Source organism: Diabrotica undecimpunctata, unplaced genomic scaffold, assembly GCF_040954645.1.
Source record: "Diabrotica undecimpunctata isolate CICGRU unplaced genomic scaffold, icDiaUnde3 ctg00000568.1, whole genome shotgun sequence".
Taxonomy (NCBI): Eukaryota; Metazoa; Arthropoda; class Insecta; order Coleoptera; family Chrysomelidae; genus Diabrotica; species Diabrotica undecimpunctata.
In genome coordinates, this window is record NW_027311885.1 from 5,370,649 (window position 1) to 5,393,398 (window position 22,750).

A 22,750-nucleotide genomic window follows, 5' to 3' on the forward strand; every position below is an offset into this window, starting at 1 on the left:
CGTGGTTGGTGACATCAAGGATGTTATGTTTTGCTCTCTATTCATTTTATGAGTACGAATGACAACTTAATTCTGTCGCTCCGATTAGCATGAGGAATTGTTAGAGCATGTGAAAGACACTGTACTCAAAGTCTATTTGGTGATTTGATTTATGACGTCATCCGGCCGTTCGGGGCTATCACTTTAATGGTCGATGTGTTTTGTAGTTCTATTGTGTCCCAAGGATTTGACAGTTTCCGGGGTCTGTCGTTTGGACTCCTCACTTCTGATTTGGACGTTAAAATGTCTGCATGATTAACAGGTGTGAGTGACGAATTCTAATTTAATATATGGTAATTTGAAACCATCACAGATTGTGGAGATTAAGAAGTTCGTCTATTATTATTTAAGAAGCCTCTGATAGTTGTTTTTTTGGAGTTTCGCAAGATTTTGATGGAAATTTGGTATTTGTGATGTATCATGCTTTTCAACCTGTTAAGGGAGTTTTAACCCTGTAGTCACAGCATTTTAGAGGAAGTATGCAGGCTGATTAGCTTGTTGGAAGATTATTGAAAGGTCGATTAATTTTGGAAACGCTCTCAAATTGAGGGCAGTTTTCAGTATCTGTAGATTTCTGGGTCTGGATCTTTAGTATTTGGGGTTTTATTTTACAATCCAGACCACCAATTCCTGGTTTGGTATGGATTTGAGACTGTACAGCTTGGGTTCGTATGTAGAAGTCTGTAGCAGTTTGTTTTTGCTTAATTCAAAAATGACTTTGGTGAAGTTTATGGAAGCACTTTTCCATGTATCTTTTCCATTGGAGTTACACATCCAGTGTTAGGATGGTAGAAGGAAGCGGAGGAGACTTGATAAGTTTTTAGTTTTATTTAACTTACTTTTTAACTTACATTTAACTTTTTCGGCTTTGAAATATTGATTAATAAAATTCTTGGTGCAATTTTCATTTAAATCTATTAAATAAGTAATAATTTTTCACTTTAAAGTTGATTAAACATTTTGTAAATGCCTATGTACAATATTTGGGCCTACTTTTAAACTTAAAGCAGCTATGCTGTAGTGTTGTAACTTAATTTACCCATCTGTTGTTCGCCTTGGATCCAATGCCTATAACTTGAGGTATTTTCCTGAAGTAAAGTTTTATTCATCTGCTAAAATGGCAGATTGTTATACATAGGTATACTTTCATTTTCTACTATTTTTATGTGATTAAATAATTAATAACATTGCTTAAAATTTTAAATAGTCTGGGGTGGAAATAGTACAAAAGTTGTTTCGAATAGTAAAGGGGATTAAGGTTGTAATTTGTAACTTGATTTTATCCGACGTGTAAACATAGGTTTTTGACACTTACTTTTCATATTGAAACCAAGTGTGGTATTTTTAAGAATAAACGAATGTAAGTTAAGGTTGTCTCTTTATTTTCTACTTTTGTCAGATTTAGGTTAGGGAAAGAAACTTTATAGCTCAGATAAATCTGACTGGCGCCTGACAATTAAATTTTACATTTTTAACATCCCAGATTTGAGATATACTCACTCCCGTCTCCACTTGAGTGAATCGGAGCTATAACGGTTGACATCTGGGACAACCGAAACTTAATAAACCTAAATTTGAGGTTATAATATATATTTATATATTTATATATATATTGTTATGATGTATTGTTTGTGAATGATGAGCAATGAGTGTTTTTTACTAATATATATATATATATATATATATATATATATATATATATATATATAGGGTTTTTATCGCGGTTCTCAAAGAATTAGTTTGTAAGTACTTTTTTAAATTATCTTTATTATATCTATTATGAAACACACATATATATCTAACCTAGCCAATGTAAATTTAAAATAAACTATCTTTAAATTGAAATTCTTATGAAACTAATTAAAATCTATAGACAATGTAAAATTTAAACAAACTATCTTCAAAATTGAAATTGTTATGACACTAACTAAATTATATTAACAAAATTTTGTACCTTTCTGTCACTGAATGCCTAAATGAACTGTTTTCCACTATATAGATTATAATCACCACTCAATGTCTTCTTCTCAGCTTCGGTTATCGTTGTTTTTGTGAAATTACTTTTTCCAATTATCAGCTTCCACCAATTTAAGATATTTTTCTTCACCAGCATTTATAAACCACCAAGCAAACCAGCAAACAGCATTTATATTGATTCTTCTTTTCAATATACCAATATTCAATCACCAAATATATTATATATTTATATTTATTCTTCTTTTCAGTATACCAATATCCAATCACCAAATATATTATATAAATTTAATTTTCAATTAATACTTCTTGCATTATCCAATCACCATTTATACATAACATAATTCTTAATCTTCAATAATATTTTCTTTATACTGTTTCTTAATCTTCATTTAACTCACTATATTGAACAATTGGACCTTCTGACTATCTTGAATTTACTGATTGACTGACTCTAACTAACTTTCATACTAAAACTGGCCATCTTGAATCCAAATCACCGAGTATTTATACCTTTTCAATCTTCCAGAACCATCTGGTAAGAAATCCTGTTCGATTTTTTTTATTCCCTACCTATATGAATGTTCTCGAAAAATATATGTTCCATCCACAGACATAACCATTATTCGAGAAAGTTCTTCCGTGAACAAAGGTCAAATTCTGTATTCTGGAGAATTCTTTAATTTTCTATTGATAATTTTGTTGACATTTAGGCTTTTCAGATCAGAATATACACTTAAATCAGTAACTATATATAAATTAAACATTTTAAACTAACATATTATTATAACCCCACTTTATATTCCTAATTATTATTTAAAATGTCACTTGGAGAGTATGTATATCTGGTTGCCTAATCACATGGCTCACTTAAATATATTTACAACATTATAATTATAAAAAAAAAATACTTTTTATATGCTAATTTCTTAAAAATGCCCTCACATAAATAATTTTTATAAAATTCTCTAGTATATAACATATTAAAATAACCAAATACTTTTAATATCTAATATTATCTAGTATATAACTTGTAAATTAACCTTTTAAACACTATTTTTCTTTCTCCTATATTCTATTCATTTCAATAAATATATATATATATATATATATATATATATATATATATATATATATATATATATATATATATATATATATATATATAATATTGCAAGAGGGTGCTGAAATAGCTGCAAATATTATCTTCATCATCCAGCCTTCTGCGTTCAGTTTTGTCGGTCTTAAGCTTCCTGCATCCAAATCCTAGCGATTATTTTGACATAGTCTGTCCATCGTGCAGGTGGTTTCCCTTTGCTTCTTCTATCTGCTCGTGGTTTACACACTGTAATTTTTTGGGTCCACTGCCTGTCATTCATTTTAGCTACATGACCCGCCCAGTTCCACTTTAGCCAAGTTATGAGGTCTGACATCTGTGACGTGTTTTCTTATTTCTTAGTTTCTAACCCTGTCTCTAAGAGTTAGGCGAAGTTGCGAGCGTAAACGTCTTTTTTTTCAAATAATTTGGCATGCTGCTCTTAAAGATTTAACATTGTCTTACTACTTAGTTAATTTCGATTTAGACATCGTTTCGGTTCTAAGCTTTTTTGAAGTCAATTAAAGCTATATGGGTTACAAGGTTAAATTCTCTACGCGTTTCTGTAAGTCAGTTGATTTTGATTTTCTTCAATTGAATGTATTCGGTTAAAACCTTTGACCTATTATAAAGGATATTGGTCTGGATTTTATAGAATATTTAGTAAACTAATGCTTCTTTAGTTTTAACAGTCGCTTTGGTTGTAGTTTTTGAATAAAGAGATAACTTTTAGAGTTTTCCATGGATCTGTAATTTTGAGATCTCTGATCTCCGTCAGTATGTATAGAAAAGGTATATGAATCATAAGTGTTCACAAAGTCTCGACATATTTAACTAAATTGTTTCACATTTACATCAATATCTACTTTTTATTTCTCTTCAGCGTCTAAAATACTTTTAGGCGAGCGGTTTACCCCTCAAAAGACGCTTAGAAACAGAATATACCGACTAAAATTCTTTTTGCATTTCTAATGCACCAAACATTTTTTATTCGATTCTATATATTTTTCCAAGATGAAATGTATTTTTTTAAAATTTTTACAAGTGGGCCGGCAATTGTTATTAACAAATAACTTATACAAAAAAGCAATTTCACCGACTTGCTTCGGAATCAATTTTTTTAGGTGTATCTCATCAAAATAAACACTTTTTCTCTCTAGATAATTTTTCGAAAAATGCTTCCTTTTCGAGTTATTTGCATTTTTTTGTTTAAAAAATGCCTTAATTAGTGATTTTTGGGATTTTTTTTCTAAAAAACTACTAAATGAATTGCAATTCTACAAATAGCTTTATAATCTTTAAACCGTCGAGTACAAGTTAGAATATTTTGACAAGGATAATTTTTTTCTATCTTGCTAAAAACGTGGACACAAATATTTCGAATATGCCTTTGGAGCAGTCTACCGCTAAGTGTGTACAGCGGTTGCAGCGATACAGGCGTGCGGCGCGTAGAAATATTTGTTTAAATTTAAAAAATTAATTTAATACAAATATTACGTACAATTTATTAAAAAAAAAAGATATTTCTAATTATTTTTATATAGACATATTATAACTAAAAAAATTAAAATTATTTTTTTACAATGCTATAATAATGTAATTTTTAAACAAATTTTTTTTTTAAACAAATTTTGTTTAAAAAAAAACAAAATTTGTTTAATTTACTAATGTTTGTATTTTGAGAACGATTTCCGAAGTGGAAATTGAAACGTCAATAAACGTATTTTAACCTTTAATTGTGGCTTATTCCCATTTAAATAGTAATTAATTTACAATGCCACAAGAAAATAGCTTCAGAACAATGGTAATTTTTCATTAGATGCATTTTTTAATGCAATATTATATCTTAATTCGCGCCCAATAACAAGTTAAAACAAGTCTATATCGTTGGCGCTAATTTAGAATTATCTAAGAAATTTGTAGTGAAATGTAAAATATTTAGTAATTGTAACCTAGTATTTACTTACCTACGTAGTATAAATAAAATTAAAATTTCATTTAATCAATTATCAGATATTTTTCATATATATATATATATATATATATATATATATATATATATATATATATATATATATATATATATTATATATATATATATTAATATATATATATATTACATTATTAAAAAGTTGAAAAGATTCGAGCGCCTACAGCACCTCAACCGCTGTACACGCTTAGCGGAATACTCTCGAAAGGCATATTCGAAATATTTGGGTCCACGTTTTTAGCGAGATAGAAACCATTTATCCTTATCAAAATATTCTAACTTGTACTCGACGGTTTAAAAGATTATAAAGCTATTGTAAAATTGCAATTAATTTACTAGTTTTTTAGAAAAAAAATCCAAAAATCACTAATTAAGGCATTTTTTCAACAAAAAAATGCAAATAACTCGAAAAGGAAGCATTTTTCGAAAATTATCAAGAGAGAGTAGTTATAAGTAGATGAGGGTAAGGATCAGGACTTCCGGTCCTGATCCTCACCCCCATCTACATATACAGGATAAGAACTTCCTGATCCTCACCCCCATCTACATATACAAAATTAAGACTTCCGGTCGTGATCCTCACCTCATCTACATATACAGGATAAGAACTTCCTGATCCTCACCCCAATCTACATATACAGGATTAAGACTTCCGGTCTTGATCCTCACCCTCCCCCACTTATACAGTATTAAGACTTCCAGTTCCGATCCTTAAGATAAGGTAAGAACATTTAATAAGAACTTTCAATACTTTCAATAACACAAAATGTGGCAGTCTTACTCCAAATGGAAAGTAGTTTTTCTAGATAAGGAGAGATTTAGAAAAACTACCAACTCAAGACGAATCAAACCAATAAAAGTACTAAATGAACTTCCGATCATAAGAAAAAACACTGAAGGGATAATGCCTTCAACGACAGCACAAAATACGAAATTAGAAAATATTATTTTTCTATTAATGAAAAATATGACTAGTGCCGTGTGGTGTAAGTATTCACCAGAAGAACGTGAAATGTTAAAAGAATTTGTGCCTTGCAAGAAATATTATTTTAAACATGAATGGAGTGATATATGTGGTTGTTTCATGACTTCAAAGTGTGTATTTTGCAATGTTTTATATTATAAGCCTGAGTAGTACTGTATCATAGGTAAAATAAATTAGTTTTCTCAGTTGTGTAGCCAAATTCTTTTTACTTGTAAAAAATAAGATAAACTTTAAAATAATTGAATTTACCTTCAAATTTAAAATTAGATCCCAAACCGACAAAAAAATTACATATAAGTTAGGGACCGTGATTGCAGTATTAGTATTGATATTTTTTAAAAATAATCTAGACAATATCTGCATTTTTTCCTTGAGACCAACCTACAGACATGTATTTTTAAAAAAATATGTAGGCTTTATATGTTATATAATTAAAGTCACCTTAAGATAACTTTTACAAACGCATATTTTTTCGGAAGCTTTTCAGACGAAAACATCCTCAAGATTATGCCTTTTTTCCTTAAGATAAGTAATACAAATATATATTTTTAGAAAAAGTACGTGGGATTTCAAATCTTATATAATTAAAAAATCACTGCAAAAAGTCATAGGTGAATCAGAGGTTTCCAAAAGTTGAAGTCAACTAAATGTAAACGGCTCTATGAAAAAATGTAAATTATCTATTTAACTCTGTTTATAACAAATTTCTGAAATCATTTACAAAAATAAATCATCTTTAAAATTTTCAATATTCAATATGCAATATTCTAAGCAGTTACTCTGTTCTGAATACAAAAAATTACATAAAAAAGTTGAGAACTTCTGGAATATATACAGATTAAATATATTGGAGTGGTATACCTTAAGTATAAATACAAAAGTTTTACTTGACTTCTTATTAAAGTCATATTTCTTATTATAGTCATAGTAGCCAGTGTAGTCAGTGTTAATCATAATGAAAACCGTTACAAGTACCAAAGTTATCCCCAAAAGGGGTGGAAGTAAAGGTATTAAAATATTAAGTTATTATAAGAAATGTGTCGATGTTGATCATGTAGTAAAGTTGCCCAATACTATCAACGAAGACGAGGATAATCAAAGTTCAACTTCGTTGGTGTTTCTAGACGATCCTGCAACAGTTAAGCCAATTGGATATAGATCATTTGCAAGAGGTTGTACCAGGATCATCCACCCCTGCGAACCCTATGGAAGAAGATGAAATTTCCAGCGATGAAGAATTAGAACGCAATCTACTGCAAGCAGAAGTTAAAGGTGAGTTTCATCAAAACCCAGAAGGCATCACAGGAAACTCAATGGCCGAGGAAACAATTGACGATCTTCCTGGTCATGATGAATTTGTCTTTGATGAAGATGCTCAAGATGTGTCTCATGATGATAACTCCATGGATGAAACTTTTAACTACGATGAAGAGGTTCGTTTAGAAAATGAGGAACAATGTCAAATGAAGAAGATAGTGGGAAAATTTATTAATGTAAACAAAAATTTTCTTATGACGAAACAGAAAAAAAAGCTACGTATAGAAAGGAAGCTGAAACAATGTGCAGAAAAAGAGACAGAACTCCTAGCAACTATAAATAGAATGAAAAAAGAAAACACAGCTTCAAACTACATTAGATTCTATAAATAAAAAAATTGTATCAATCAATAAAATTACAAAATATATTTATAATTGTAATATTTAAATTAAATAAATAAATCTTTATTATTTTTGTTTATTTATTTCACTAACAGACATAAAAACATTATGTATTGTATATTGTATTTATGTATTGTATATTATTGTATTTTATATATTATTTATTACAAACAAAATGAGAGTATATGTTCAGGTAACTTGGGTAATCTACAACGAATTTAATATATTTGCGTTGATATAACACATGACATTAACTTAAACATGACCTAAAGCTTGTAAGACAATAATTAGAAAAGTCGATCTCCCTATAGAGAAAAATGAATGATAGTTCCATGAATAATGATTTATATACCATTTTGTTGTAAGTCACTATTTACTTATACGAAATATGTCAAGAAAAACAATAATGTTACCTTACATGGAGGCTTCTTATTCAAAAATATCCTTTTTTTAACTTTTATTCACACACAACTTATATAGAAAAATAAAAAATTTTAACAACGTATCACTTCAAATGTATAATTTCAACTGAGGTTGTTATCTCTAATCCGGAAATTAAACCTTGATAACAGATAATCGCTATAATATTTGCTTATAGACCAACTTATAGACCAGTCAAAAATAATCTGAGATTGTTTAAAAATATACAAACAAAATATATATATATATATATATATATATATATATATATATATATATATATATATATAGTTTTATTTAGGAATGTTTATTGGTACAAATAATACAATATCTTACTAAAGTCAACTGAAACAAATTTTCCGACATACACTGCAATTAAAAGCGATATGAATTAAAGTATACACTGTTCCACTGAAATGTTCCATTAGATGGAAGGCTTCAATTGTAGATTCTAAAAGTGTACTGAAAAAGCAAACAACACAAAGTTTTTTTCACACACTTTATAACAATACTGTGTTAAGCAAAGAACTTTATTAAAATCAGATCTCCATAAGGATATATTAACTAGTTCATTGTGAGATACTTTACAGTTCAAGCTGTCAGAGGTATCTGTTTTTATTGGATCAAACATTGCAAAGAATGTCTAGTTTTCACCGGCACCCTTTTGAGTACCTGCTTATTAAGTTCTCTGAGGCAATGAATATTTCACCTCCACCGTTTTTGACTACCTGTTTCTTAAGTTCTCTCAGACAATGGATATTTAATAATTGAGAAATTTTTTCAGGAAGCACAAAACGAGATTGGTAATGATAACCAGGAATATTATTTAAGGTATCTCTTACTGCCCAGTATATACAATTCGCAGCTAATTCTTGAAGACTAGGTGTAAGAAGATATTCTCCCACTAGCTCAGGTGTTACACATCGATAAGAATTCATGATACTTGTTACAACTTTCTGAAATTAACCACTTTAAATAACAAGCAGATATCAATTGTCTTGAAAGATGGAGAAGTCGGTCTCATATTAATAGAAATCTCGGTAAATGGAAAAGTCGTTAGATAAACAAGATCTGTTATATAAAAAATCGTTAGATAATGAGGAAGTCTGTTAGATAAGAGGTTTAAAAATAGAAATCCGTTAGATAAGAATGGAAATCTAAGATAAGGAAAAACCGTTAGACAAGGCGGAAGTCTAAGATAAGGAATTGCGTTAGATAAGCGCGGAGTTTAAGAAAAGCCGTTAGATAAAAAAAGAAGCCGAGATAAGAGCGAAAGTCTAAGATCTGAAAAACCGTGGAAAACTTATCAATAAACAGAAATAATAAGTAAAATCAGTAAGAAAATCGCAAACATAAATATTTTACTTCCCCACCACTTTAAAACTGTATAAAAAACATCTAAGCCGCTATACAAGTCATTAACAGTCACTATGTCGTCCTGTGTAGAGCAAAATGTATACCTAGGTGAAAAAAAGTTTACTTTAAATTATTCAAACACAAAGTTTATATCAGTGTGCTTAGCAAATGAGTTATATTTCGATCCATGTGTCAAAATCTCGGATAATAAAGGACATTATATCGTATTTAGTGAAACAGAATGGAACGAGTTTTTATCTTATCAAGATTTAATTAACAATTTTCTTCATGGTGCTGAAAAATCAAGATGTGGTAGATGTCAAGAGTTTCTGGATTAGTTTTGAAAAGTTTCAAGACATTAAGGCCTTGAAAATATTGACTGGTCATGCTACTGTATGGTTAGGTGCCAATTCCATTTCAGAGGTGTGGAGATTACTTCCAATAATAAACCATAATCTACAATCACTGAAGGAGCAGCATTTTTTTGGTACCTTCAAAATAATTCAACTTGGAGTTAAAAATGTAGAAGATGTAATTACTGCAGCGCTTAGTATTATGGAACCTATAAAGTTTGTTAATCCTATTACCTATAGTTTAGCGTTGGAACTAATATACAAGTATCCCAATCTACTCAAGAATGAAGAAGGTAACATTTAGGGAAGATTTAAACAGAATCTACCTAATTCACAAGCCAGAAAGAGAATTCAACGTTGAAATGATTAACAGGATACGATTTCGTCACCGTATTCAAGAAACTGCTAAAGTTATTAATCCTATTTTAGATACAGATTATAGAGTTAAGGTTTATAATAAAACAAACTTATAATTAAATTGTATTTTATTAAAAAATATATATATATACAGTTTTAAATTAAAGCATTTTTATTTATCCATGATTCCTGGTTCATTCCTAACCATTTGACCAGAACCTGATTTTCCTTGTCTTCTTAGAACTTTTTCAACAAGGAAAACATCAGGATACTTCACCCTTTGTAATTCTTCAGAGTAAAAGCCACCTTGAATTTCTTCTTTATTTTCATTTTCTAAAATGTAAGTAGTTGGATTGGTTAGCTTAACTTTCTTGACTTTGAATATTTCAGTACTCCAATTTGGAGTATAACCTTTTTTGAAAGCTTGGCGATATTTGCTAATACGAACATGGTCTCCTTTTTTAAATTTTGGCTTTTTCGGATATAAAGTTTTTAAGTGGTGGAACGCTGATATGAGTTTGGCATTTTGCTCATTTACTTTACTGGGTACAGCGTTAGTAGTAGAATGGTGTGTGTTGTTATATTTTTTTACAATTTGAGGTAATGCATCCTACCCATTTGTATGAGCCCTGCATACTAAAATGTTTCCAAAGAAATGACTTGAGGGTTCGAATGACTCGTTCAGCAATACTAGCTTTAAGGTTAGAAAAAGTACTGTAGTGGTTTATATTATATTTGTGCATAAGTTTTTTAAAATCTTTGTTGTAAAAACTCAGTTCCATTGTCTGTTTGTAAGTTTTTCGGAGACACTTTCATTTGGTGTAATATATTCGCCATAGCAGCTGCAACGTCTTTTCCCGTTTTTGTTTTAACGGGTACAGCCCAAACATATTTACTGAATGCATTAATAACAACTAAAATATATATATATCCGTATACTTTGTTTTCTTTAGCGAATGAATTCATAATAGCTAGATCTGCTTGTATAAGATCATGTAAGCCTTTAACTATAACATGTCGTCGTCGGAAATTAATTCTAGATGGCGCATGCAGTTCTCGAACACCTGAGCCTTAGACATTTTTTACTAAAGGACATTGCAACAGAAGTTCAATACAGATACTATTCGGTTTACCCAGCTTAAATACTATTATATCGTCTTTTTCTAGGGTAATACCTGCCAATTCATGAAATTTATATGTTTTACTATTGATCTCTACATCTCCATCGGCTGCGTAATGAGCAACACTTTCAATTTTAGCCTTAAGAGGGCACTTAAATGCTGTTCCGCCCATTATCAAGAACATAACATTTTTTATTAAGGCTAACTTTTTTTCTCCTCGTATACGAATTAGAGACTTTACATGGTAATCAAAAGAATCACAAATATAGAACACTGATTGCAATTGTCGTAAAGGAGACGAAATAATCTCATCTGAAGAGCAATTTGCAAGATAATGTTGATTGAACTTGTTTAAAGGCATATCTGGTAATGAACCAAAACGAGACAAGGTACCTTTTTTTATGCAATCGCTTTAATTAATTAAATATAGATTAATATCGTTGGATACAAATATCGTTAGATAAGAGAGTGAATCTAAAAATAAATCTGTAGATAAGAAAAAACCGGTAGATAAGAAAAAACGTTGATAAGGTGAAAAATCTATCAGATAAGAAATATGGAAGTCCAAAAATAAATCAGTAGATAATGAGGAAGTCCTAAATATAGGAAATGAATAGAATAAAAGATTATTTTTCATGAAATGGTGGGGAGAAATACTATAAATGGAAAGAAATAAACAGTCTATGTGTCAAAGTTTTAGTGTGTACTAAAAAATGTGGGCAATGTATTCTGAAGATCTACCGGTAACAGATCTCGAGACTGGTGTAAGAAGTATACAAGAAACATTTAGAAAACTACAATGGGACACTGAACACGAACTAGTTTATGGAAGAGGTTTTTTTCCTGATGAATATTGTAAGCAGGAGTCCAAAAGATATACAAAAGGATGTGAGCTTTGTGATTTATTTCTAGAAAAACAAATTGATCTTTATGGGTTTGTGACTTTGTTACACAAATTAGATCTTGGTTTCTATCTAAAAGATTTAAAAAATACCTTCCGTCTGTGCTATATGATACCGATGATGAAGATTCTGGTTATTATTCCGATAAGGAGTCAACCAGTAATTGCGATGGACCAGTAACCAAAAAATGAGAAGAATAAGTATTATTAATTGTATGTTAAATTTAATAAAAACGTTAAATACGTACAGAATTTTATTGGTATTTTATTCATTTTTTACTAAGGGGCAATGTACTGTAAATTGAACATAAATTTCATCTGATGCTTTGTATTGTACAAGAGGGAATGCAATGATATCATTTTTAGTAATACCGTTGCCGTCAACCAACTCATATATCATGTTGGATGCATTCTGGTATTTTACTTTTAGCATATCTGGATAACATACAATGTTTTTCACTGTTCCAGTCACTGGAATAGTATAACCAACACTTTTATGTTCCAATACAAAGAAATCTTTGTTAACTTTAATATCTTTTTTTCCGCGAATAGTGATTATACATACACTACGATAATCTGATGGCTGACAAATGTAGAATGGAATATCTAAAGGAGATGAAACATTTTCTTCCGTATTACAAGAAACAGTAAGATAGTGTTGATTGAACTTGTTAAGCGGCATATTTGTACTGTGGGTAAATAAAAAATGAGCTCTATTTATGCAATAATTCCACCCTCTCTCAATTCCTCTATAATTGATACAATTTCATTATTGTTCCCTGTGTTACCCGCTTGTTGAGATGCCACAAGCAACTCTAATCTCTTAACCAGTTCATTGTAATTATCGAAGTATTTGTAGTCAACTGCTTTTGTTGTATAATCCATCATAGTCATATTTCCACCTCGTTTGGAAGACATTCCTCTCGTGATTACTTTTCTTAAAACTGAATCAGGTACCGAACCAGTTCTCGGGCGTAGGCGTTCAATTAAGTTGGGTTTAACTATATGAGTCCACTTATCTTTTATATCAGCTGAGAATTTACGAACTGGCAAATTTTCTCTATTATCTCTGCGGTATGCATTTGTTCGTTTTATTATATCAACGTAATTAGCAATATCAGTCTTGGTATATCTGACCGGATTTTTTAAAAATAATAGTTGATAAAGTCCATCAGTACCATTGTAATCCACACCCTTTATTCTCAAATTAGCATTTTGGAAATTGATTTCTGAATCTCCTACATAATATTTTTCTTCATCAGGGTTGTGAAAAACGCCTAGGATATGATCGAACTTTTTATCGGTATCGCGCATCATTCCCTCAATATACTCTCTGGGTAGGGGAGTTGTAAAGTGCTCAAAGTAGTCTTCCAAAATATGTTGAGGAAGTGTTTGATAAAACTGAGAAATCTGATCTTCCATATATTCATCATCGCCTTCCAGTGTATTGTCAGGTGACGTATTCCTAGATGCAAATGTTGTCTCATTTGTTGTAAAATTAGTAGGTTCCATACGGGTGCTATCCATTACATTTGGTGTCATAAATGTTAATTTTGTGAAAGTCGATGGATTTCTTTTGATGGGACTTAGGTTTTCAGTTACAAAAGAAGGCATGTTGTCAGATTTAATAGGAGTCAATGATGTACGAGAGGTTAATGTTTCAGATTTAAGAGTAACAATTTCTCGTTTAACACCAGAAGGTTGTTTTGCTTCTAATGCGGTAACCAATTCTTTGATGGGTTTAGTAATATGAGCATAATTTTTTTCCAACTGTATTTGGGAACTGGTAATACCCCGTTTTAAAATTTTATATTTTTTCTTCAATGCTTGTCTACCTTTAATGAGTTGTTTTGTCAAGTGAGGATCCATGGTGACTAAGATCATGTTAGGCGCTTATAAGCTTATATACTTGTCAAACCCTTTTCGATACCGGCCCGATGACGATGTACAATCTTTGTCAATAGTCATAAAATCAAAGTTATTTTTCCAACACTGAGAACACATATCTCTAAATTCTTGAAACGACATATCAATATTAGCATGGTCGTCATATATATGTTTTAAGTTTGTCATGTCTTGCTTGAATATTATCAACAAATTCGCATTATCTCCAATAAGTTGTTTAGGAATTGCAGAATAAGTTTGTGAGAGATAAAAACAATCTGTAGATTTGTGCCGACCAAAACAAAAATACTGCTGAATAATTTTTTGATCACATGAAGCTACATTATCAAAAATTATGATTGAATTATCCTTTATATGTTCCGGACTAATAATATCTTCAGCATTCGTATATTCCTCATAACCTATTTCTTTCAAAGGACTGATTAAATTTCGTAAGTAAATATATTTCGGCTGATGTAAACTCTTGGAGTATATGTACAAATTTTCAAACCTTAACCCGTTAGGATGATCTATTAGTGATAACATTGCATTAGTTTTACCACATCCGCTTGGTCCAATAATTAAACCCCTTTTAGAATCTCCACCAAACAAAAGACCATGTTTCCCCATGACTTCTCTTGAGTTAATATCATGGTTTGTAATAGGAAGGCGTAGGCTATGTTCTTTGATCTTCATTGTATTCAAGTTTGACAACAACTGAAAGTATAAATAGGGTGTGTTTGAAATATAAGTACCAGAATGGTGAGGTGTAAGCAAGTGCGAACACGTCGTGGAAAAGGTTTGATCGATAGTCTAATCAACAAACTTCCGTTTGAAGCACATATACCAGGATATAGATTCTACGGGCCAGGAACGCGTCTACAAGAAAGGCTGAGGCGAGGAGACGAAGGAATAAATTCGTTAGACGCTGCTTGTAAAAAACACGATATTGCATATTCTCAAAATAAAGATTTACGTGACCGACACGAAGCAGACAAATTATTGGAGAATAAAGCGTGGGAACGAGTTAGAGCAAAAGACGCTAAACTAGGTGAAAAAGTTGCTGCTTGGTTTGTAACTACTGCAATGAAAGGTAAACGCAAGCTTGGAATGGGTCTTAAACCAAAAAAGGTGGGAAAAAAGAAGCGTGTTATTAAGCCACCAAAAAAAGGTGGCTTTTTACCTTTGTTATTGCCCTTACTAGGGGCTTTAGGAGCTGTCGGGGGAGGTGCCGCCTCCATTGCGAGCGCAGTCAATAAAGCTAAAGCTGATCGTGAAGAATTAGCAGAACAACAAAGACATAACTTAGCAATGGAAGAAGCAACGAAAAAAGGAATGGGGTTTTACTTGAGACCGTACAAAGGATACGGAATAAAGACCAGAAAGGGGAAAAAAAATCTTCAAAACGCTCCCGATAAAGCTACTTAAGCGTGCACTGACAAACAAAAATCTTGAAAAATATGCTAAAATATTAAAGATCCTCCACTTTCGTGGTGTTTTTATGCGTGATTCTCTGCCGCAATGATCGATTCACATCGTAGTAATGATCGATTCACATTGAGAATTCCAACAGGGGCTTACGAAATAAATGACATAATTAAACTCATAGAGAAGGAAATGCTATCAGCTGGTACCACTGTTAATATAACAGCAAATACACAAACTGAAAAAGTAATCATTAATAGCAGTGATAGGATTAATTTTAATGTTGATAATTCTATCGGGCAACTTCTAGGGTTTCCGCAAATTATACTTGAACCAAATATATCTCATACTTCTATAAACAAAGTAAACATTTTAAAAGTTAACACAATTTGCCTCGATTGCAACATTGCAATTGGATCATTCTTAAATGGAAAACCTGTGCACATTATACACCAATTCTTTCCACAAGTTCCCAACGGGTATAAAATAGTCGAACAACCTCTGACAATACTGTATTACCCCGTCAGCGTTAAAACCATAAACAACATTACTGTGAAAATACTCGATCAAGCTGGAAACTTGGTAAATTTTGGCAACGAAACAATTACTGTTAGATTCCATCTTAGAAAAATTGAATAAAATGGTATGGCAATTTTATCGCATTGAACATCCCTATAAACAATATAAAAATAAGATATATACTAAAGAAATTAGTACAAAGCCAACCTCCAACTCGATAACATCAGAAAATCGCGCATTTTTAAAGTCTCTTGGTTTTCAAGTTTTAGTATAATGGATATATTAAATGTTTTGGGTCAGCCATTTAGTGACACAACTATTGAAGATTATAGATTTCAACAATACCAGCCATTTTCTACTGCCAATTTAAATTATAACGATGAAATAAGAAATTCTATTCAGGATTTGGATGCGCTAACATTACCTTGTAATAGCTATATTTACATAGAAGGAAAAATATCTACAGATCAAAACAGATTACCTACAAAATTTAAGCTAATTAATAATGGTATCTCGTTTTTGTTTAGAGAACTAAGATATGAGTTAAATGGCGTAATAATTGACGTTGTGAGGAATATTGGGTTAGTTTCTACATTAAAAAATTATTTATCTTATAACGAAAACGAATCTAAATTGCTTCAAAATAGTGGATGGTTTCCTAAAGATGGCAACCTTCTTATAGATGCACATGGTAATTTTAATGTATGTATACCCTTAAAAATATGGTCTGGCCTATTTGAAGATTTTCGTAAAGTCGTCGTTAATATGAGGCAAGAATTAATTCTAATACGCGAAAAAGATGATCTAGATGCAGTCATCGCAACAGATGAATCAGAAAAACCAAAAATTCAACTAAATAAGCTTTATTGGAATGTACCACATATTCTACCTAATATTAGCGAACAACTACGGCTCAATAAGATAATTCGTAGTAATGTAGATCTACCTATTAAATTCAGAAGCTGGGAATTAATTGAATATCCTACATTAAACAATGCAACAAGACATACATGGCCTGTCAAAACATCAACAAAATTAGAAAGTCCACGACATATCGCAATAGCTTTTCAAAACGGACGCAAAGGAAAATTATTAAAAGATATGAGTAAATTTGATCATTGTAATTTAACAAATGTACGTGTGTTCCTAAACTCTGAAAAATTTCCATATCATGATTTACACTTGGATTTTGATACCAACCGCTTTGCTACATTATATGAAATGTTTGCAAATTTCCAAGAATCTTACTATCATATTCAAACTAATCAACCTATATTTAACCCTGAAGAATTCAAAGTTAATACTCCTATTGCTTATATTGATTGTTCTCGCCAGAAAGAAATTCTTCAACGTGGTTCTGTTTCATTAAGACTTGAATTTGAAACCAGCAAAAATGTTGGTGATACTGTATCAGCTTATTGTTTAATTTTACATGAAAAAGAATTTAATTATAATCCTCTAACTAAAATTGTAAGGCAGTTGTAATGCGCATGCTCCTCGATCTATTTAATAGTTGATTCCAACTAAAACATTGTCAGTTAACAATGTTGGATGAATATTTGCGGAGGTTAGAGCAGTACCTTCAAAATATAGCTAAACTAAAAGCTGATATTGTGTATTACGAAAACCAAAAACGGGTTGTTCAACAATTATCTAACCTAAAAATATGAAGCTGGTAATAGATGTTCAAGCTTTTAAAATGGAAAATAACACATTTATCATAAAAGAATTGGCAGCATATGATGGAAGTCATATAACTCATTTCGTGTTTAAACCCCCATTCCCATTAAGAATGCTTCCTCCAGATTTTCATAGACAGGCTGTATGGCTGATGAATAATCATCACTGTATTAATTGGACTAATGGTTTCATACCTATTCACCAACTACCAAATATTTTAGAAAAAATAACAACTAATGCTGCTATGGTATACGTAAAAGGTTTGGAAAAAGCAAATTACATAAAGTACTCAAATGCTCCAGTGTACAAGTTTGATGAGTATCCCCATCTTCAACCCATGGAATCTACATGTTTTTACCACGAAAAAACCAATTGTATATGCGCTTTATCAAATGTATTTTTTTTGTATGAGAATTTTATAATGTCTGATTAAATTTTTTGTAATATATTTAGTTTGTATACCTTCATAAAGTATATGTTTAAAATAATAAATAATAAAACACATTATTTAATTTAATAAAGTTTTTTATTTCATATATAGACTTCAATCTAGGTTATTTCCAACATATAAATCATCTAGCATATCTAAATCCTCTAACTGTACATTATTTTCACATAAACCTACAGCCTCCTCAATTAATATATCTAAATCTCCCTGTAAATTTCTCCTAGTGAGAAAATGACCTAAAGCCAAGGTGTGAACATTATCTGGTAAAATTACTCTTTTATCGTCCGATGATGATAATGCTATTTTATTTTTTAATTCTGTGTATATGGTGTGTGAGTGAGACGAGAAAACATACATTTTTCTAAGAATTGATTTTTTATCTTCTATAACTTGAATATAATCTGATAATTGAAGCTGATGTTTGATTACATTTTTTGAAATACCTTTTGCTTTTTTCAATAAGTTAGAATTTGATAACTTAACACAGTAAGCTTTTGCGCCTGTCCCAATAAAACTTTCAACAGGAACACCTTTGAATTCATCCTTCATTTTTCCGATGACTGATGGAGTTTTGGGGATACCGTGAATATTATCGGTGAGATAATTGGATGTATCAAAGTATGATATATTGTTCTTAATGTCATTGTAAACATTATCTGCATTAATTTCTAATATAAGAGAGTCTGTGTCTGTATAACATAAAGTAGCATTGTTTTTATACATTGGTTTGATGTAATCGTAAAAGAAATCATATATCACCGTTTTAGATAGATCAAGTATGCAAAAGCCTACGTAAAGGGGCTTATCATATACAACTCTTAGTCGTTCCATATGAACAGCTACTAAATTTTCTTCAAAAATTGAACATGTTTTGAAATTGGGTTTATCGATATATGACTTTACACCCCTAAGTTGCTTCCTGTTTTCCCAATGACTTAATAAGCGTATATTTTGTCTCTTATCTACATTCTCCATAGTCTTTCCGAAGATAGAGTTAACTAAAAGCTTAAACAGATCCCTTTCAAACTCGTTTTTAGACGAATTACGAAGATTTGTGTTTAAATCAATATAAGTTTTTAACCAGGAAGATTAGGAACACTCTGTGTATTTTCACTAATTGTAAACCGTGTTTAAGACATTGCTTTAAATTACGGTAGTGAATGATGTACTTTTTTTTATCGTACAGATTTGGCACAAGTTTTGTGTATTGATTATTTGAAGTCTTTATCGGTTCAGGGCAAAACGGCAGATCGTTATGAATATTATGTAAGTTGGTTGGATAATCTAAATCGACTTCCAACACATATCCTTTGAACGAATCATCTGCTATTGCAAAACAATCAAAATTATCACAGTTTTCTAGCCATCTGAATCCACCTGTAGGAAGATAGTTACTCATCGCAGCTCCATATAAGTTGGTTGCATCTAAGTACATAATATAAGCATTTGGTTGTAAAGGATCATAATTTGATACAAATGAGTTATTAGCAACAACTTTCCTTTTTGAACATTGACTCACTCCGCCGCGAATCCCTTTCTTGAAAAAATGATTCATATCGATATCTACCAAAAGTTCAAGCTCTATTTTTGTATATCTTAGCATAGCATCCCAACTTAGAGAAGGCGCTGTTAAGTAATGCGCAGGATCCAAATTGTATTGTTTCAGACAAACTTTTCTAAAATTTTCAAAGATATCTGCCAATAACAGAACATCTGATTTTAAGTACACATCAGAATAAGAACCAAGAGTAGTACATTTAAAAATTGTCCACACTTCAGAAGCTCGTTTATAGTCTTCGTCAGAAACGGGTTCTCCTTTTAAATTATCGTAAAATCATTCCTTATTTGGTAACCAAGTTTAGTTCAATTTTTCAAAACTATCTACATATGTATAGGGGAAAACACCTTTCTGTCTAATCAATCTAAATTCTTCTTCATTAGGAAAATGTTTCCTTACTTCATTACACTGATCTGATTTTAATGTTTCAGATAATTTATCTAGAGAACTTGCTAAGAAGCGGAAAGAGTCTACAAACCTCAGTTTCATATAAACATTTGGAGCTTTAGAGTCATTAGACTTTTCCACTAATAAATATTTAGAAAATGAAATATATTTCTCTTTGTTTTGTGCAATTACATCAATACGCTCTTCGTTCATACACAGTTTTTTGATAAACAGATGACAATCGTAATTAGACAAATTATGCAGGACAATAGGAAGATAATTTTGAATTTTATAATTTAAGTTACATACCGAGTGAGCGGCACCTCGAAAATTGTTTTCCGAAATTAAATGATCATGATCTCGCACTTTTTCATCTCCCTGTTCAAACAATTTACCGCAAATGTGACACAAAGTAGCTGTATCGAATTCATTAATTTGTTCTTTTGTTAATGGACTCATAGGTTTAACATGTTTAAAGTGCTTATGATACAATTTTTGTACTATACCATCAATCATGGCAGTAAAAACTTCCGCACAATTAGGACCCCGATAAGAATAATATTTAGAAAATGTATCATTGAAGTTACATTTTACATAAAAAGCAAATGAAAAAGGCTCGTGCTCATATGTTTTTATAGTAAAAGATTCTTTGTTGTTAGGTTCAGTGTAAGCAAAAGGTTTCAATAAACTTTCAAAATCAGCATATATGACAAACGGTACCGGTAGTTGTCGTTCAAAATTAGTAAATTTAAGTATGTTTTCAGGTCTGTACTCACCATATTTATTAATTTTTAAATCAGTACACGGCACCTCTGTTCGTAGATGGTTGCAGTCAAATTCTTGGTGTTTGGTTAAATGTTGCTGGGTATAGAAAAATTGTAGGCATCCGTCACAAATAAAAGTTTGGTTTTGACGTTTAGTCTTCTGGCTTCGCACAAGTCTGGATAAATTTGTAATTAAGCAGTAGTGGCTGTTTCCATTATCATCTGTTGTTAGTAGAAGATTCACATGAGTAGCTTGACGGCTGGCTGTATGGTAAAATGGACCAACTACTTCAGTGACCATTTTTCCATCTTTGAAGTATGTTTCGTGCCCAAACACGTTGACAGATATATTGTTTAACTGTTCGAATTTATGTATATCTCCTAGTTGGACAGGAAACCCAATTCCATCAAAAATAAGCAGTGTATTATAATGAAGATATGATTCTGGTTTAGTAGGGTCGCCTTCTGCAGGTAATATTGCCGCGTTGATGCTCCAAGCGAAGCAGGCACTATCATGATTTTGTATATTCAGCGTACCTCCTTTCTTTTCAATTGGAAAAGGTAATCTTATATACGATGACGCTGTCAAAGGACTGTACCTGTTAATGTATAAATTCAAAAACATAACTTGCTTCAGACTCCAACCAGATTTCGACTCTTCAAACTCAGAAGCTTTGGTCATTATTTCGTCTTGAAAATCATCGTAAATTTGGTGGAGATCGGAGGACTTTGTTACTATTTTATTTTTTGTATTAAATGACTTTATTTCTGATATTTCTTTAGCAGGTATAATATAAAGTCCAAAGAGTTCCAAACTAACCTTGACGCTGTGATGATTTCTAATATAATCACTCAACACACGGTTTACTTTTTGCTTTACGTCACACATAAACTGGGAAGGATCTATACACTCTCCTTTAACACGAAACCTATACGTGGCAATACGGCACTGGAAAGCCTGTTGTAGTCTTTCAACACCATCTCCAAGATTATCTAGAACGGGCACATTTATTTTTCTTTTCTTGGACGTATTTTCTACTCCTCTACAACTTTTTCTTTTATGTCTAACTAAATTGCTTTTGTTAGCAAAATCTCGTTGACACTGATCACACTTCATCTTGAGAAAGTATTGAATACAAATAAATACTGCTGTAATATTCCCTTATTTATAATAATGTTTACAGTGATAAGATAACCTATCATTTCTTGTTATTGATAAGTTTTCCAATCTTAATTAGCTGTTTTTTATATCTTATCTTATACTACCGATTTATTTATTTTTTGACTTTCTTCTTATCTAACGTTTTTCTTATCTAACGGATTCTTTATTTTTAGACTTCCGATCATACCAACGGATATTTATTATATTATATTTTTTCTTATCTAATCTTATGCTACCGATTTATTTGTGGACTTCCCCCTTATCTAACGTTTTTCTTATCTGACAACTTATCTAACGGTTTCTCTTATCTAACGGATTCTTAGACTTCCGATCTTACCGTTTTTATCGATGATCGTTCCTGTAATCCTCACCCCCATGTAAATGGGGGTGAGGATCAAGACCGGAAGTTCTTATCCTGTATATGTAGATGGGGATGAGGATCCGGAAGTTCTTATCCTGTATATGTAGATGGGGGTGAGGATCAGGACCGGAAGTCCTGATCCTTACCCCCATCTACTTATAACTACTAGAGAGAAAAAGTGTTTATTTTGATGAGATACACCTAAAAAAATTGATTCCGAAGCAAGTCAGTGAAATTGCTTTTTTGTATAAGTTATTTGTTAATAACAATTGCCGGCACACTTGTAAAAATTTAAAAAAAATACATTTCATC

At 31.1% G+C, this 22,750-nt stretch overlaps 2 protein-coding genes across 2 annotated transcripts in view; one reads left to right on the plus strand and one right to left on the minus strand.

The window, feature by feature from the left end:
* Nucleotides 1–8,258, minus strand: part of LOC140431090 (DNA-binding protein Ets97D-like) — a 122,437-nt gene extending 114,179 nt beyond the window's left edge. The window contains exon 1 of the mRNA XM_072519013.1: nt 8,156–8,258. The gene's annotated coding sequence lies outside the window, so the exon portion shown is untranslated. The remainder of the gene's footprint in view (nt 1–8,155) is intronic.
* Nucleotides 8,259–16,351: 8,093 nt separating this feature from the next.
* Nucleotides 16,352–17,563, plus strand: LOC140431114 (uncharacterized). Its single transcript, XM_072519034.1, has one exon. It carries the CDS (start codon nt 16,352–16,354, stop codon nt 17,561–17,563), a length of 1,212 nt encoding a protein of 403 aa, XP_072375135.1.
* The last annotated feature ends 5,187 nt before the right edge of the window (nt 17,564–22,750 follow it).